Source organism: Choloepus didactylus, chromosome 2, assembly GCF_015220235.1.
Source record: "Choloepus didactylus isolate mChoDid1 chromosome 2, mChoDid1.pri, whole genome shotgun sequence".
In the NCBI taxonomy this organism is placed as follows: domain Eukaryota; kingdom Metazoa; phylum Chordata; class Mammalia; order Pilosa; family Megalonychidae; genus Choloepus; species Choloepus didactylus.
In genome coordinates, this window is record NC_051308.1 from 76256886 (window position 1) to 76275629 (window position 18744).

Below are 18744 nucleotides of genomic sequence, written 5' to 3' on the forward strand. Positions count from 1 at the left end.
GGTTAAAAAAAATAGGTAGACTAATTTAATAGATAAACATAAACAATGGAAAAGCATAGCATTTAAAATCACAGGCTTTCAGGTTAGATTGCTCGGATTCAAATCCCAGTTCCACCACTTAGTAGCTATGTAATTGTGGGTGGAGTACTTAAATTCATCTCCACTTTTGTAAAAGAGAAGTGAAACTGATAACAGTATATACCTTATACAATTGTTGGGAAGGTTAAATGAGATAATATAAGGCTCTAAGCACAGGGTCTGGCATATAATAAGTATGGTCAGATTTAAATCACATTATAGGATATAGGAAAACATTCACATTTTTTAAGTGAAAAAAGCAGGTTACTAAAGAGTATTTCTAGCAAAACACCAATTGTGAAAAGAATACATACAGGCATGCACACACATATATATTTACACACACACACCTTACAGCAGTTTTCTCTAGATAAAAGAAATGCAGATAATATCCAATTTTAGAAAATTTTTATTTCCTCATAAAGAAACTCTGTACCCATTAGTAGTCACTCACTCCTTATTCCTCCCTTCGCACCATATGAATTTTCTTTATAAATGAGAAAATGCTTTTCTAAATTAGACACAAGTAATCAACAATATGAACACTATAATTATAGATGAAGCAGAATAGAAAATCTTTATTTTTTTTATATACTATGCAAGTTTTAGAAACTTAATGAGTATTCTGCAATCCTAGTCTAGTGACTTGAAGGCAAAGAGCTTTTATTTTGTTAATCAAATACACACTTAATTACATAAAGAGCACAACATGATGACCTGGTTGGCATGCTCTGTCACCCATTCTTCATCCAAATTATCTGACTTAGCCTTGGGATGTTTGAGGTTCTCCTTTTGTTCCTCTTTGGGTGGTGTTCTAGTGGCAAGAATCACATAATCCTTTTGTGGAGAACACTTCAAAGACACATTAGAAAAACTATTAGAGTCATATCTGATTGAGGAATGTAAAATTCCTAAGTAAAAAAAAAACCAAGCAATATCTGTAAGTAGGTTAAATTATTAATACCCATATAATAGAACCTAAAGGAAAACCAATTTTCACATATAGGTCAACATTTCCCCACATGTTGTTCATCTTTTAATGTATTTAATATCACCTCCTTATTTATTTAGATATCCTGAATGTGAATCACATAGCACTCTTTAAAAATGGTTTACTGGATACATGAAAGAACTGCATTAAGTAAAAGGTACTCTACTTAGTCAACTGTCAAGTTATTACATTTATTTTCTAAATAATTTGAACAGATTGGATGGTTCATAAATATTAAAACTCAGTGAAATAAAGCAACAAATGACCTTGTGCAACTTACTTTCAATAAAATGATAACCAATAATGAATTAAGTATTGTAAGTAATTTCAGTATACATTTGTATGATAGAGCTTGCATATATATGTCCATAGAACACTGAAGGGGATCTAGGACACATAATTAGAAGTGATACCAGATTCTAAGTTCTTCAGTTTTAATAGCAGTTAAATGGTAACCTAAGGTGAGAGATCTGAAGATAAATTTAGGGAACATTTAACAGCTGAATTTCATTACAGTGAAAGCTTCCTATTAAAAAGGGCAAAAGTAAGGCTAGTGATACAAGTTGGCATGTTGTCCCTAACACATGACCTGAAATTCCTATCATTAGTGCCATTCTGGGCTAGAAAATAAAGAGTAATTATTTCTACAGAAGTTATTTCCAGAAAGTTTCAAATGAACACAGGAAAAGAAGGTAAGTGCTGGGTGGCTACAAAGGCTTCTCCTTTTTCAAAAAAGTTATGCCTTTGTAAAGAAAAAGAGACAGACCGATAGAGTAGGAAACAGGTAAGCATAAGGAGAAAGAAGGGAAAAGTGATGAACCCTGGAATAAACAGGAAGGAAAAGCATGTAGAATATTTGAGGGAATGGAAAGGCAGCATGAAGATGGACTAGAAGGAAGAGCTGAAATTACTACTTATTTGTAACATGGTGGTTTTACTGAGCTCCAGACTAACAGTCTAAATCCAGCAAAGCAAGTATGAGAGTCTTTTGCCTTGGCCCTTTTGTCTTTACTGATCACAACTTTCTACAAGGCTCTTTTTCCCTTAAACTTTTAAAATAACATATAGCCAGTTTGCCTGTTGACCCTCCTTTTTCTTTGCTTTGTACTGTTGATGAGTCTTCTTTGCTGATTAACACATTCCTCCTTCAATTATAATAAATCAGTAGGTACTTGTGCTTTGTAAAATAACCGCCCAAATTTGTTCCATTTTGGTGTCTTAAGGCTTAACTCTAAGAGGGAAATAGAATTCGTCTAATTTCCAAATTTCCCCCATTCCCTTTTCCTCCCCCACTATTGGACAATAAAAATATAAAGTCAATAAGGAGAGTACTACAATACATGCAACAGAAAAATATGACCACTGTTGCTACAAGTCTGAGATAAGACAAAACAAACTAGAATGAGAATAAAATCATCAAAAGCTACTTTGTTAAAGAACTATATAAACAGGAATTAAACAAGGGTAAGAGAGAGCAAAAAACACTATGGAAAGATAACAAAATGTGAATAAACTGGGGTTTAATTTTAGAGTTTTAACTTTTAAATTACTTTTACATTGCCTAAAGGGAATATGTTCTGACTTGAGCTAAGCTTGTCTTAACTTCTCCATGTTTTTTGAATTTACTTCTTCCACATCCCATCCCTCTTTCCCCCCAGCTTGAGTTTACTGTAACTTTAAATAAACAGGTAAAATGTTTTATCAATAAATGCAGAGTAAAAAAGACATACCTGTCCTATTAAAAGACCAGAGATAAAAGCTTTCCCTTGGAGATTGATGTTTGAAAGATATTGGCCAACAGCCTCTTCTACAATGTAGGTTCTTCCCATTATTGAGAGCTAATTCAATCTCCTAAATTAGAAGAAAAAATATATGGCATTTTTAGGTAGAAACTTAATTTGCAATATTTTTATCATAGGGTTCATAGAGCGAAAGTAGTAGTACTACCCTGAAACTACCCCATGCCTTGCAGTGATTGCTTACTAAAAAGGACATTTTCTCTTGCAAAGTTCAAATGTAGCTTCAGAATTCTTTTCAACACAGTGCTGCAGAAAATGACTACAAATCAGTCAGAGTTGACACAAGAGATGAAACCTATTTCCCATACCCGAGATAAGGGAATAGACACTAAACTAGCAGTCAACATATCTTGATTTCTTATTTCAGAGCTATCACGTTTTAATTGTATGACCTTTGATAAGCTATTGCAGAGCCTCCCGTTCTCATTTCTAAAAATAGGAAAGATAACTTCTAAGTAGCTCTTCAGAAGGTAGAGAGAATCAAATCCATTTACTTGATAAGCATATATTGAAGAAATTTTTGTTGGAAATGTTTCTGGGAAATAGAAATATTTGCTAAAAATTGTGCCAGGTTGGACAGCACAAAGAAAAATAACACTTTATTTCTCCCTTTGAGTAACTCACAGTACATTAAGAGTTACTTAAGTAGATAAACTTCAATGCAATAACAAACACTTTCATAGCTTCTGATTTTTACAAAACATTGTTCTAAGTGCTCTACATGTGACAGCTGATTTAATATTCAAAAAAAAACCTATGAGGTTGATACTTTTATTAATACCCATTTTATAAATGAATAAATAGAAAAAAAAAGCAGGCAAATAACTTGCCCAAGTTACAAAGCTGATAAGTAGCAAAAGCAGGATTTAAACTCAGACGGTCTAGCTCTAGACTCCACTATCTTAAATACTGTATTTATACTAAGGAGTCATAATCAGTTTTTCAATTAGATTGCTATTAATGGTAACTCCTTATTACCCTCTAGTTTGCATGTAAGAGCCAGTATATTCCCCCTACTGGTTTATGTGCCTTTATTTGAGTTTCTTTAGCTTAAAACCAAAGATGCTGACTAAAAGAGCTAGGAATAATGAATAATGCTCTCAAGAAGCTAATATGCAGTGTGGAACACAAAAAAGTAAAGAGATGATATTCAAAAAAGCTATAACATAGATATAAAGAGAGACTGTAGAGTTGCAATATTTTGAACAATGTACTTAAATGTACTTCCCCAAGGGATAACAGTTATTTGACGTTTTGTAAATAATTTGAATCTTAGTCATTACCACAAAGTCAAGAATACTGTAGGGGTGCTGTGTTGGTATATCTGACGCTACTAGGATAAACTGCCAGTCACAGTTGGTTGGCATTACTCTAAAACTAAAGACCAGAGAACTGGATCAAGTTTGAAATGATCTGTTGTATACTATTTTTTTTTTCCAAGAGCCTGTTCAGTGTTGTCTCAATTTGCATTCAATTTCTTCCTAGGTCTTTCCCAACAACTTTGAGAGTGAATCAGGTTTGCATTCCATTTTTTAAAAACTAAGTCTAGAACTGCCTGTCTGAACCATTAACATCTCTACAAAGTTAAGTGCTTTCCACTCTTAGTAGTGCCTTAGGGCATGTGATTCTGTGTATTAACCTTCTTGTACATCAGTGATCATGCTATTCTACTCCTTTCCCTTTTGCCCTACTAATTCTAATTTTTGCAAAAAACAGCAAGTGACTCCAAGGTGATATGCAACCTCTTAACTTTTTTTCTTCCAGGGTGCCACTGACCAGGCATGTTAATGTGTAAGAAGTTGAATGCCATGAGGAAGATGATGAAAACCTATTGGATTATAAAATATGGCTGAATATCAGAGAATTTTTTTTCTTTAGTGCTCCTTCAAAACTTTTAAATGTAGACAATCGAGAACCTAAGATGGCGGCTAGGAGAGACAGGGCAAAAAAACACCTCCATGAAAAATACTAGATAAAAGCCAGAAAGTGACCCAGAACACCAGTTCCAGCAATGCACCAGCTGGACAAAGTCTGCTAAATCCACAGGGACCGCGCACTTGGTGAAACCGGGATGCCACGTTCTGAAATGAGTGAGGAAGCTGCTGAATATCTGGCAGCCACGCTGTGGTGTGGGGAAACTGAGGGTTGGCATTTGGAGGTGGACTAGTTCTTTTCTAAAAAAACTCAAGTGGTTGCAGATATGGCAGTGAGAACCACACAGTGAAGTGTGGCAGGAATGGGCTGTGCAAATGCCTCAATATCTGGCATGGAAGATAGACTTTCACACACCTGCTGCTAATTGTCTCATAGCAAGGAAGGCAGAGGTTAGCCAAAAGGGGAGAAAAACCACGCCCCTTGCAGCCATCTTCCCGGCGGGCTGGGACTGCTCTTGCCTGGTGCTGGGGCCACAGCCCAGAGCCGTACCAAGAAACCCAGTGTGACAGGGGTTGTTTCCAGCGGCACTCGCACACGCCACAGTGTTGGGTGTGGACAACAGCCTTTTGTGCACCCACAGCTAACTGTCCCGGAGCTGGGAAGGTGGAGCTGTGCAAAAAGGAGGAAATTGGCACGCCCCATATAGCCATCCTTATAGCAGACTGGGAACAACACACTCCTAAAATAAATGGTTTATAATGCAGAATGTAGGGGAACTAGCCATAGAGAGCAATTAATGAAGGGGGAACAATAACCCAATAAGAACAAATAAGCTATTGTGGGTAAATTTAACATTCTGGGAATGCCCAGGAATGACTGGTTTGTTAATTTCTGATGGGTATGGTAGGAACAAGTTCACAGAAATGTTGCTATATTAGGTTATTTTCTTGGGGTAGAGGAGGAACATGTTGGAAGTAAAGTAGTTATTTTTGGTTAGTTGTCTTTTTCTTACTCCATTGTAATGGTTTGTTTGAAATGTTTTTTTATTGTATATCTTCTTTTAAAAAATTTTTTTATATAATTTTTTTAAAAAAAAAGACTTAATTAAGAGTTAATGACAATCAATGCACTATATGATACTGGAGTGGATCTAAGAATGGAGGAGAACAGCTCAAACAGGGCATAAGGAAAAACTGGAACATAGAATTTAAGCTTTAGATCCATATTAATTTTCTTGAATTAACTGCAGTTAAGTTAATGACAAGTGAATATCCTTGTTCGTATGAAATGTACATGGAAGTGTTATGAGTTCAAGGAGTATGATATATGCAACCTGCTCTCAAATGTTCAGAAGATGGTAAATGGGTAGATAGATAATTGATAGAAAGATAATAGACACAGTTGAAAGAAAAAGAGGGGAGGGAGAGAGGAAGGAAGGAAGGAAGGAAGGAAGGAAAAAGAAAGGTACTGCAAAGGTAGCAAAATGTAAAATTGGTAGATACGGATATCTGGGGGTGGGGGGCTATTGGAGCTCTCTGTATGGGGTTTGTACTATATTTGCAACTGTCCTATATGTTTGAAATTATTTCAAAATAAAAATTTTAAAAAAAATAGGCAATAAGGGGAAAAAAACAGGTATTTGGCCAGGAGCTCCAGGAATAGTGCCCAAGACCAATTACCTCTCACCATAGGGTCTTAGCAAAGAAAAGATGTAATTTTTGTTTATTTTAATAAATTTTCAATTTAAAATGAAATGTAGACAATCATATCTTACAAAGGCTACCACTAAAAATATGGATCTTGCCTTACAGTTATAATATTCCGTAAACATTATGCGCCAGTGGAAGTTCTGCAAATTGTTCAATTACTGTGATTTAAGACAACTGAACCTCTCTGGACTTTGGTTTCCTAATCTAGAAAATTAAGGTTTTGGATCACAGCACATCTGAGAACCTTTCCAATTTTAGGATTCTGTTAATTTAAGAATGGAATATCTGCATTTCCCATATGGTAGAGCAAAATTATGATAATATTGTTAGTCTAGGAGATAGGAGAGCACTGCATACCAGCAATCTTAAACTCCTTGCTATTTTTCCTTAGTTATCATAAAACGTAAGTGAGATGCTTCCTTTTTATATTTTTTAAATGTCTTCAAAACTAACCATTCAAAAGTAGGAACTCGAGAAAAAGAAAACAAACTTTCACGTGAGAATTAAATCACCAGTTCAAAGAAGCCCCAAAACTGTGGAACCTGGAGGGAGGACATAAGTAATGCCTTATTTTCAATAAAGAACTTAAGAAATTCTTTCAGAAGAGTTGTCAAACAAGAAAATCTACCGAGTCAGCTTAAAAGTTACAGAACTATGATCTGGATAAAAATTAAAGCAATTCTGTTACGGTAACAGAGTGAAAGTGTTTAAATATGTGTTAAAAACTTTGAGTATTACAAGTTTTTTAATTAAAAAAAATTGCAACATACTAGTGATCAGAAATATGTCTAACACTTTCTGCGACCCTCTCTCACAATATAGGTTACACTCAAACTCCTACTTTCTTTAAATCCTCTTCCTGAAAAATTAACCAGACCCCTTAAATTAGTGTTGAATCACCCAGTACAAAAAACAACAACAACAAAAAAAACAAATACGTTTAGGTAAACCGTCTCAAATAAGAGAAATCTGTCAGCTAGACTTGAGCGTGTACTAGAATGTCTGTCCATATTTCACTACACTGTCCCTTCCTTTCTCTTTCGAAGATGGAGCTCGCTATGCCCTAGTGCGCACACACGAACCCTTACGCTAACTCACCTGTACTCAAAAGTGCACGCGAGGCATATAAATACTTCCAACTGTCAATTCGCTGGGAAAGCGGGTTCAGGAAGCAAGTACCAGCCTTAGGGGTTAGATTCCCCTCCCGGCCAATTCCACAGCCAATGAATTCATCAGAAAGCGACCCACTTCCCCACACATCACTTCCCACTCTAAACCCAGGTTCTCGGGCGTCATGAGGCGCAAATTTATGACGTTTGACGGCCCCCTCCTTTCATCGCAGCGCCTCGGCCAAAGCCGCTGCGGCCTCCACCCCGCCCCTTCCGGGCGCCATTGGGAGAGTGGCGGTAGCTCGGCGCCCGCCGTCCGACCCTGCCAGGACCGATGCCCTCTAGTGGCTCAGTGTCTAGAAGTCGCCAAAGAGGAAGACCCATGGCATCCCGGGGCCTCGACGGTAAGATCGCTCTGCTCTTCAGGGAGGGACGAGGGTTGACCAGTACGTAGGTGGCGCCACCACGCGGACAGCAGTCACGCGGCAGGACGAGGAGAAATTGAAGGGCGGGGAGAGAGAAGGAAGCGGAATGGGCGGTTCGAGGTAGGTCTCTAGTTTGAGAGCAAAAGAAACACTACGTTTCCCTAGACCTGCGTGCGTAAAGTGGGTGGAGAACAGAGCCGCATATTGGAACGTAGGACGCAGTTAAGGGACCTTCCGGGGACTAGAACTCACAGGATGCGCGGCTTACGGCGCCTGCGTGCGCACCCCAGAAGTCGGCATTTTGTTGGCGTCTGGTGCCGCTGCTAGAGTAGGACTCGATTTCCCAGGGTCCCGCCGCGGCAGTTTGCGACGGGCAGGCGCGCGCGAGCCACCGGGCGAGGCAACGAAGGCGGTGGCCCAAGCATCTGGGTTCTCCTGGTCTGCGTCTTTCTTCTCCGCTTCTACCTCGTCGGCCGCTGCCGCCGCGGCCTCCAGTCCCGCGGATATGGCGGCTGTGTTGCAGCAGGTCCTGGAGCGCACGGAGCTGAGCAAGCTGCCTAAGTCCATCCAGAACAAACTTGAAAAGTTCCTTGCTGACCAGCAGTCCGAGATCGATGGCCTGAAGGGGCGGCACGAGAAATTTAAGGTGGAGAGCGGTAAGTGAAAAGCTCTTCCCGTCCTTGGTTCTCGGTCCTACTCCGTAGCTGTTGCCAGTCTTGCTCTTTGCGAGTTCGCACTTTATCTACCACCAGCATAGCTTCCTTGGCTCCGTGGGTATCGTAGGCCTTCTCTTTCCTATTCCTGTTCCTGTCGCAATTTGATAAGAATCCTATTTATTTTTAATCTGAATCCACGTTTGGTTCCGTTTTCTTTGTAATTAGGGCAGTGTCGTATAGGGACGCATAACTTTGTTCAACAAACAGAAATTGTGAAGATTTGTATTTATTTACACCAGACTTGTGAGTGACTGCAGCTCCATCAATCTGTATCCTTTTCCCTTTCTCTAAGCCTAGGATATCTTACCTGTTTTGTTGCACATTTAACGATGGTAATTTCCGCTGTTTTCCAATCACCTACATTCCAAGGCCTTCTCTGATTGCTTCCTGCACCTGTTCTTATTGTGGCCCTCTGTAGACCCGTAACAAGCTAGATGTCTTCAACAAATAAGTTTAGGTACATAGTGCAGTATTGGACATACGGTGAATACGAAGTGAATAATAAATATGTTTATCATATCCAGTTTCCCTCTGAAGGTTGGAGTTTGAAAGAAAAAAATATTAAGACTTGTTTAAAAGTGCCTATAGTTAGCCTCTCAAATAAGAGTCAGTTATTGACCTTAGTAACTAGAACATCCTTGAAGAAAGTTTAGGAGCGTAGTAATTACCATTAGTAAAGTACAAACTCTGTTGTGTGTCTTGGTTTACTGTTTGGCGGGTTGGTACTGTTTTTTCGCTGAGATGATTGGAAATTCTGAGTAAACTTTCATGTAATTATCAAGCAAAGCTGATGCTGAATACTGGTTCTCTGAATCCCAATGTTGAACATAGTACACTGCATTCTCTTTGCTAGATAATACCGAATATCTGCTATGTGCCTGAAAACTACGGAACAAACACACACAGTCCCTTCCCGTGGGAAGTCTGCATATTTATTTTTGCGTAAATTTATTAATTTTATACTGTCAGGTATTATTTTTACTGTTTTAAACAAACCTTTCAAAGCAAAATAGTTTTTATCTAAACGATTTTTTCTTCCATTTAATTTCTTCTTTTTTTTTTTTTCTTTAAATCTGTTTTATGCCTAGAAGTCTACTGATGTCTGGGGAAAATACTAAGATAAATAAGACATGTTGCCTGCCTCGGAGAAGTCCATAATCTTATGGGGTAGATAGATAAGTAATTGGTAATACCACTTCAGGCTTTATTTTCTTTTGTCAAATAAATTAGTGGGAAATGTTCAAGTCTTTTTCAGTACTCAGTCTATTTATCTCTACTCAAATTTTCTTATTTAGAGTGCAAGTCCAATACTATAGCTTAGATTTCAAAATCACAGTTATTAAAAATGAGTAGCGTATGTTTGATTTTATTTTTCTATTTTCTCTGCTCTAGAGCAACAGTACTTTGAGATAGAGAAGAGGCTATCCCATAGTCAAGAGAGACTAGTGAATGAAACCCGAGAGTGCCAAAGTTTGCGGACTGAGCTAGAGAAATTAAGTAAGTGTTTATTTACATATTGGTTAAGTATTTTTGGATTATTGAGATCTCCTTTGCTTCAGAAGTATTTACTTATTATGTAAAAATCTGATTACATATACTTTTTTCATTTATGGTGATATTTTGTTTTTGTACTCAATGTTAAGGATTTTGTAATGAGCATAAGTGAGGAGGCCTGGGTTCTAATTCTGAGTTTGCTATTAAAAGCTCTTTTGCCATATGTAAATCATACTAATGTCTATTATGTATAAAATTTATAAAATGGTACTACATGGCCATCTATTTGTACAGCTTTACATATCAAATGAGGTAATCAGTTTGAAAACATTTTGAAAAGTTTGAAGCATTATGCAGCTGAATAAGTAAAGAGAGTAATATAATTATTTTTATGTTGTTAAATAATTAAAACCTGTTGATTCCATTATTAACACATGCATATTTTCACTCTCTTTGTTCTAATTTTTATAATGTCCATGCATCTCAAGATGATATTTTCTCTTTAAAGCTTTGTTCTTGTGAAAGATAGGTGGCTAATTCCTTCTTAATTAGTTTTCTTACATTATTAAATCCTGGATGGTACACAGGATCTTAACTAAAAGGCCTGACATTTCTTCAGAGGATGATGTGTCTTGTGCTATGCAGACAACTGAAGAAGGCAAATGCCAGTAAAGACCTTTCTAGGGTAGGGATATAATATTTAATTGCAATTAGATATAACTTGATTTTGATTGATGGGGAAAGAAAACAGGAAGCTGCTAATCAAGGGAGTGGTTAAAATTTAACATTCCTCTTAACAAATCCGTATCCATTGCCTATTTGTGTCAACTTTTCCACTGTTTTTGCCACTGAGTACACTCATTTTAAAAACATGATAAATGTGTATGATGGTATGTATACATATGTGATGGGAAATACTGTTTAGCTAGATGTGGTTCATCATCTGCTCATAGATTTGCCTTGGCATGATAAAAAGATGCATTCAACAGTGATGCTAAGAATCTGAGGAAAATGACTCTGAATACAGCTTCTATTATGAGAGCTGGAACAGGAAGAGGGGCGGGGAACGAAGCTAGGAATCAGCCTATGCAGACATCAATAGTATGCCTTCCTTGGTTTGTGCATTCATGTATTTTTAGTTTTTCATTTCAGATCTGTAAGTCTAGAAAGTAGTAAATAACATTAAAACAAAATAGAAAATTTAGTCATATTTATCAGGATATTTTAAAGGAGCTAATTTTTTAAGTAGAGGTTAAGATTGGAAGTAGTAATAAGGTATTTGCTTATTATAAATTGCCAGCCCATAATGTAGATATGGTTTAATACAAGAAAGTCTCAAAAGCTATACTCATCCTGATTATCTGCATGTGTTTAGAAGAGAAACCATGCGTGAGGGAAGATAACCCATAATGAGTGGAGTTTAAATGATTGATAGTTGATTATCAAGCATAATTTTTTTCTTCCATGCTAAGGGCTCTATTTAAGTGATAAAAGGATGAGTTGCAAATATCTCATATTGTGATTTGTTATGTAGTCATTCTATGTAGTTTAAATGTTAATTACTCTCTATCTTGTCTTTTACTGTTTTCTTAACTGTAACTATAATTCACTTTTTTAAATAATAATGTTTTGATTTACAAGACATCATTGGAAAATGAGGAATTACCAGTCATACATGTTCTTATAAATGTTGGCAAGAATTATTACCAATTTAATTTTGGAGATAGTGTTTTAAAATCTGTTCTAGGAATGCAGTAAATTTTTATAATAATCATGATTTTAGAATGTAATGTTGTGTAATTCAGTCATTATGGGCTTCAGTTTCCTTATTTTAAAAACATTTGGGTAGCAGTTGTATAAAAACTCGTAGTGCAGTTTTTTAAACTCATGTGTGTGTGTTTATAAAATTCCTTTTATCCAGACAATCAATTGAAGACACTGACGGAGAAAAACAAAGAACTTGAAATTGCTCAGGAACGCAATATTTCCATTCAGGTAAAAGTGTTGTTCCTATAAATAAAGCTAATTGATTGCAAATATGATACTTTCAGACGTTTTCTATTCTTGATTGTGTTTATCAGTTATTTAGTCAGTGGGAAGATGAAACAGATACTCTTATTAGAAGAAGTTATTAACACAAACACATACACTAACTGGTTCTTTTTGTGTTTTGCTGATAGATTAGCATTCCTTCTGGTCATTGTCGTATATTGCTACAAGATATAAAAACCAAGTTTTATATCTGTGTAGCCTCTGGGTTGTGATTTTTAATTTTTTTAATTTTCACCTAAGGAAAATAATAGAGCTTTACATAGAATGGAATCGATTTCAGAGATACACACACACACACACACACACACACACACCTTCTACCTACTTTTCTCACTTTCTGTTAGTAATTATCTGTGGAATGCTTACTGTGGTCCAGGTGTTGTGATAGTTGGGGATTTGGCAATTCCACATGAATAAACAGTTCCTTAGAGCAATAATAAGAATAACAAATTGAAAAGGATCCTAAGAATCGCTGACCAGTTTGTTCAATAAAGTGGTCATATCTAGTGATTTTTTTAGAATCTTGCCATTACTTTTTCAAAATTGAAATACGATTCTAGAGTAAAAGATACTTGATATGAAATTTAAAATAATTTCTTTAAATCTTTAAAAGAAAGAAAAAAATCTACTCTCAGAATCTGAGTAGCAGCAAAGACTCTGTAATATACCTAGTAATAGCTTTTACAAGAAATGTGAAGTTCTTATGTAAAGGAAACTGAAATACTTTACTGAAAACTATAAAAGTACACCTTATAAGTGGAGATACAGCATGATCCTGGTTGGGAAGGTTTTCCAAATTAATAAGTGCTGTTTTAATGCATTTTAACTTCAAGTAAGTGTGAGCTAGTTTGAAACTTGATAATTCTGAAGGTGATAATAGCTATTATAATCCTGGAAAAGAATTATCAATTTAATAGAACTTGCCTGGCCGTATATTAAAAGGATTTATAAAGCTATGGTTATTAAAACATCATTAACACTGGTATAAGAATCAACATAGAGACTAGTAGAACCAGTATGTCCAGAAGTTAAACCCAGTACAGAGGAACTTATCATTTTTGAGTGGGATGTTGCAGATTCTATGTGAATCTGATAAAAGCCCAGGAAAATATGTGCACAACAGATATAAATTTTTGTAAACAATTTTGGGAGATTTTTAGCCTGGGATTCACAAACTCTGGGATGTTCTAATTCTAAGTAAAGTAAAAGTAACTCTCCCAAGGCTATTTTGAATGTTTGGATTTGTTTAACAAATGGTATTTGAGAAATTGGCTGATGTCAGTGTGGGAGTGGAATATCAAGATAGATTCTGATTTCATACTGTATGCTGAATAATTTTCCAGTTGGATTAGTGTTAATGTAAAAATTGAAACTAGAAAAAAATTATGAAGTAGTATAGCCTATTTAATTGACTTTTGGCTGAGGATATCTAAGTGTTAAAATCTTTAAGAATTTATAATGGGAAAGAGTGATAGCTTGTCCCAATAGAAATTTATGACTCTACAAAAAATGAAAATGCAAATAAACTATTAAAAAGTTTTTCATCACTACACAGCTACTACAAAGGCTAAAATAAGAAATCTGACAATACTAGGAGCTGGTGAGAATAGAAAATGATACAGTCACTTTGGAAAACAGTTTGGCAGCATCTTATAAAGTTAAATATACATTTGCTATATGATTTCTAGTTAGTCAATAGAAATGGAAACATGTACACACAAAAAATGTGTATGCCAATGTTTATAGCAGTTGTATTAAAAAACTGGAAATAATCCAAAAGTCTGTCAAATGTATTATACCAAGTGAAAGGAATCAATCTCAAAAGGCTATATTCTGTGTGATTCCGATTATAAGATATTCTGGAAAAACAGAAGTATAGGGACAGAGCGTGTGATAAGCAAAATGTAGTTGATGCATGCAGTGTAATATTACTCAGCAGTAAGAAGGAATGAAGTTCTGATACAAGCTACAACATGGATGAAGACATTATGTTGAGTGAAATCAACCAGACACAAAAGGGGAAATACTGTATGATTACACAAGATTTCTAGAATGTGCAAGCTCATAGAGACAGAAAGTAGATTACAGTTTACAAAGGGCCAGGATGAAAAAGTTTAATGGATGGTGGTGATGGTAGCATGATATTGTGAATGCAATTAATGTCACTGAATTATATACTTGAAAATAGCTAAAAGGGAGAATTTTTCTGTTGTATATATGTTACCACATTAAAAATGTAGGGGAAAGTAGTTTTTCAATCAAAATGTGGCATTGCTTATATTCAGAGTGGAAATGGACCAAAGACATGAAAAAAAATCAGAGAGGAAGCTGTGCAAATGGGCAATTTCAATATGAAATGTTGCTCTACCTCAGTTATTATCAGATAAATGCAGATAAAATAACAAGAAGATACTTTTTACCTCCTCACGTTAGCATTAAGATTTTTCTTTTTTCTCGTTAAGAACAGTCTTTAGTTACAGCAATGGTGGCATGACATTGACAGCTGTGACTTTGAAAGGCATATAAATTGCTGTTGTCTTTCTGAAAAGCAATTTGGCAGAATGTATTAAGGGTTTTAAGTAATTCCATTTCTGAGGATCTTTCTTGAGAAATAATTTGAACCAAGGTCTAAATGCAGTAATATTGAATATATTTTATAAGAACAAAAAATTGGAAGTAAAATATCCTATAAAATCATGTTTAAGTAATTAGGACATTTCCATATGATGAAAAATGACATGGAAGGAATTCTCGTGAACCTAGAAAATATAAAAGGAAAATCCAAAATATGAAGTGCCAGGATTATCTCTAGTTTTTAAACTTTTTGATGTTTGTTATAAGAGAAAGAAAACCATTTTTTTTTACTGCAGCTAAAGTAAACTAAATTGACAATTCTGTGTTCAAGTTCCTGTATTGCTTGGTTATCTTGATTTTCTTTCTTATATTTATTACTCTTACTCTTTTAAATGATAGAGTCAGTTTACAAGAACAAAGGAAGAATTGGAAGCTGAGAAAAGAGATTTAATTAGAACCAATGAGAGACTATCTCAAGAACTCGAATATTTAACAGGTAAGAAAATGAATCATTTTTAAGTGCTTTAGCCACCTGGACCATTTGATTGATTGATGATCCACATCTATTTCTGTTACTGATTTTTTTTTTGTCATGGGAAAAAAAACACTTTATCAAAGGTTTAAAGAAGAGTCTAGAAAGTGGATAAATGAAAAACTTATCTCAAAGTAATAGCACTTTAAACAAAGGTTTATGTGCAAAGATATTTACTGCAATGTTACTTGTAATATCAAATTGAAGTACTTTCAGTGCTTAAATGTTGAGTTGTAAAGGTTGAACTCCTATTCTTCATTTCATACAAACACTCTAGGACCATCCATAAACACTGAATATAAGAACCTAAAAGGGTAGCCCATTTTTAAAAGCAAATAGACTGAAGGGGTTGGAAGGCAAGAAAATAGAATGCAAAAACAGAATCTAATAAACATAGAATATAGTATATTATACAACCATGTATTCGGGTGAATGTGACTCTTAGGTGGTTTATTGAATGGACTCAAGTTCCCTGTGTTTCCTTTTTATAAGATTTTTGAATATTTTGTTTCTTTAAAAAAAAAAGGAAAGGATTTTCAGATATTTTTGTTGCTTTGCGGTAATATTTAATTAGGTAATTATACTTTTACAGTTTCAGGAAAGTTAATTCAAAGTATTTGTTGATGATGTTGATCAGCTCTTGGGAAGGTAAAATTAAAAGAATGTTTCATAAAAATTTGGATGTTAAGAAATATAAAGAAAATTAAACGTGTATTATGGCTGTCTTGAATAGATGATTTTTATATTTATTTTTGCTTTTTAACTCAATAGATGGATATTTGTATAAATTTTAATAGAACTTAAGGTATATAATATCAGGAAAATTAAAGTTAACATTGAATATTCAGCTTAAGATACTGTATTTTAAATAAAGGAACCGGTATCATTCACATGTTTGGTTAGATACACAAATCTATTCATTAAAATTAAATTAGTTATTAAGTATAGCAGAAACAGTTTAAAAGATGAGGGTGGAGAACTCTTTTGCATTAAATGTTTGTATTACTAGAGATGCATTTTTCGTATTTGGTTTCTCTGAGGCTTAACTATTCATTATTTTCAAATTCTCTTTTGACCTTTTTAGAGGATGTTAAACGTCTAAATGAAAAACTTAAAGAAAGCAATACAACAAAGGGTGAACTTCAGTTAAAACTGGATGAACTTCAAGCTTCTGATGTTTCTGTTAAGGCAAGTAACAGATAATTCCTACTGCACAAAATACTATTTTTTCTTAAAACTTGTCTAACTTTTAAATATTGGCAAGTTATAAAGTAGTTAAAAGTTGTGTTTTGTTTTGCTTTTGATATCAGGGAATTAAGCATTAGAATAATTTTAATTGGACTGAATTGCTTATTTGAAATTTATATTAAATATAAACTTGTTAATATATTATGTATAATATAATATACATAATATATTTATGTATTAACAAATATAAATCTAACGAGTGGTTATCTGATTGTTTTCTTTTAATTAAGAACCCATACAAATACTTATTTCTGTTTTGAAGTAAAATTGTTTGTGTTCCATAGCTGTAGACAAAAGCTTTGAAATAACTACTGTCCTCAATTTTAAACATTGTTTTTTTTTTTACTACTTTAGTATCGAGAAAAACGCTTGGAACAAGAAAAAGAATTACTACATAGTCAAAACACCTGGTTAAATGCAGAGTTGAAAACCAAAACTGATGAACTTCTGGCCCTTGGCAGAGAAAAAGGAAATGAGATTCTAGAGCTTAAATGTAACCTAGAAAACAAAATAGAGGAGGTAAATTAGTAAAATTGTGGATTTCTGTGTGTTCGACATAACTTATATTTGTGCCAGTTTATTAAAAATTTATTCAGTTTTATGTTAGATTAAATGTGAGATTAGGTGTCAGATGTGGGAGACATAGCTCATACATATTATTTGGCCTAGGAAATCAACCAGTTACATTTGAATAAAGAATTTAAGATATTCTTTGATGAATCTTACTACAATTTACCATCATGATGTGTCTTTCCTATGGCACATTGTTTAAAAAGTGGTGGTAGATTTTTGTGAGATAAATCCAAACACATTGTTTCATGAGCCATTGCTTTTCATTTTCTTTAATGTACATGTTTTGTGAAAAATGTTATTTTTCTGGAAGATTATTTTGCTTTTGCTTGGACTCATAAACTTAATATATTATTTTCAGTTAATGACACCTCTTATCCCCACCTCACTCCCCATTCTGACTTTTGTTTCTAGGTTTCTAGAATGGAAGAACAGATGACTGGCTTGAAAACATCAAATGAACATCTTCAAAAACATGTAGAGGATCTGTTGACCAAATTGAAAGAGGTATAGATGGCCACTTGAAAATACCTCTCTTTTACAAAAATATTTAAGCATTTATGAGTCTTGTTAGTTGACAGAATGATTGCATGTTTTGAACATCCCTGATACCGTTAAACTGCCAGGCTAAATGTAGCTAGGCTAAAATAGGTAGTATTAATTAGTAAGAGCAGTTAAAAATGAGTTTGAATTAATTATAATATCGTTTAGCTATTCTACTGTAAGATGAAAATATCAGTATTTTGTCATTAAGGTAGTTTGTCTTGGAAATTGATTTCAATTTTGGTATTTTAGTCTTTATCTCTTTACAAATACGGAGTTTTATTTTGGAATTTGATAAGCATTCTAAATTCAGTTCAAACTAGACTGCTATAATTGGATTATTTTTTCAGGCAAAGGAACAGCAAGCCAGTATGGAAGAGAAATTCCACAATGAATTAAATGCTCACATAAAGCTCTCTAACCTATACAAGGTAAATACGCCATCACATATTTTTTATCCTAATGTTGCCTTATTGGCTGTTAAGTAACCCTTTAATAACTTTTAGAGTGCTGCTGATGACTCAGAGGCAAAAAGCAATGAACTGACCCGAGCAGTGGATGAACTGCACAAACTTTTGAAAGAAGGGGGAGAAGGTAAGAGTTTCTAGTTATGGGGAGACTATTTTACTTTAGATAGAAGGTACTTTTTTCTTTAATTTTGTGCCGACTGTTGGGTTGAGATGTCAGACTAACTTTATTAGGGACACAATTTGGTATATAAAAGATCCTTGGATTAATAAGTTCAGAATTGTATTTTCAGCAAATAGATTTGAAAATATAAATAGCTGTCATTCTATTTCTTTAATCTTACAGTCTTGTTTTTATTGCTTTATGATTTCTAATGAGAATGTTTTCTTCCATTTTTCAAACATTTGCCCTAAGTACATATGGATTTATAATTTGACCATTGTCTTAATTCATAAATAAGCCTCACTTTTTAAATTGTTAGTAGGGTATTATAAATTCCTTGATTTCCTTAAATTCTTACTTTCTGTAGTGTAAGTATTTATGTGTGATTTGTCCAGTCGT

General features: G+C 34.5%; 2 protein-coding genes across 5 annotated transcripts in view; one reads left to right on the plus strand and one right to left on the minus strand.

Moving 5' to 3' along the window:
• Positions 1–7725, minus strand: part of ODR4 (odr-4 GPCR localization factor homolog) — a 56771-nt gene extending 49046 nt beyond the window's left edge. The window contains exons 1-3 of one of the 2 annotated variants that reach the window (XR_005215151.1): positions 7551–7725; positions 2800–2920; positions 796–930 (exon numbers count right to left, since the gene is read on the minus strand). Coding sequence is in view for 1 of the 2 variants with exons in the window: in XM_037825156.1 (XP_037681084.1) it covers positions 796–930; positions 2800–2898 (234 nt within the window). In the remaining variant the exon portion in view is untranslated. The remainder of the gene's footprint in view (positions 1–795; positions 931–2799; positions 2921–7550) is intronic. The other variant, XM_037825156.1, reaches the window with a different exon arrangement.
• Positions 7726–7825: 100 nt separating this feature from the next.
• TPR (translocated promoter region, nuclear basket protein) overlaps positions 7826–18744 on the plus strand; it is a 70694-nt gene continuing 59775 nt past the window's right edge. For 2 of the 3 annotated variants that reach the window (XM_037825151.1, XM_037825152.1), the window contains exons 1-10: positions 7829–7965; positions 8334–8642; positions 10095–10199; positions 12118–12191; positions 15222–15318; positions 16439–16542; positions 16957–17121; positions 17587–17679; positions 18066–18146; positions 18222–18309. In XM_037825151.1, coding sequence (XP_037681079.1) covers positions 7896–7965; positions 8334–8642; positions 10095–10199; positions 12118–12191; positions 15222–15318; positions 16439–16542; positions 16957–17121; positions 17587–17679; positions 18066–18146; positions 18222–18309 — 1186 coding nt within the window. In that variant the 5' untranslated portion in view covers positions 7829–7895. Of the gene's footprint in view, positions 7966–8333; positions 8643–10094; positions 10200–12117; positions 12192–15221; positions 15319–16438; positions 16543–16956; positions 17122–17586; positions 17680–18065; positions 18147–18221; positions 18310–18744 lie in introns of all 3 variants that reach the window. The other variant, XM_037825153.1, reaches the window with a different exon arrangement.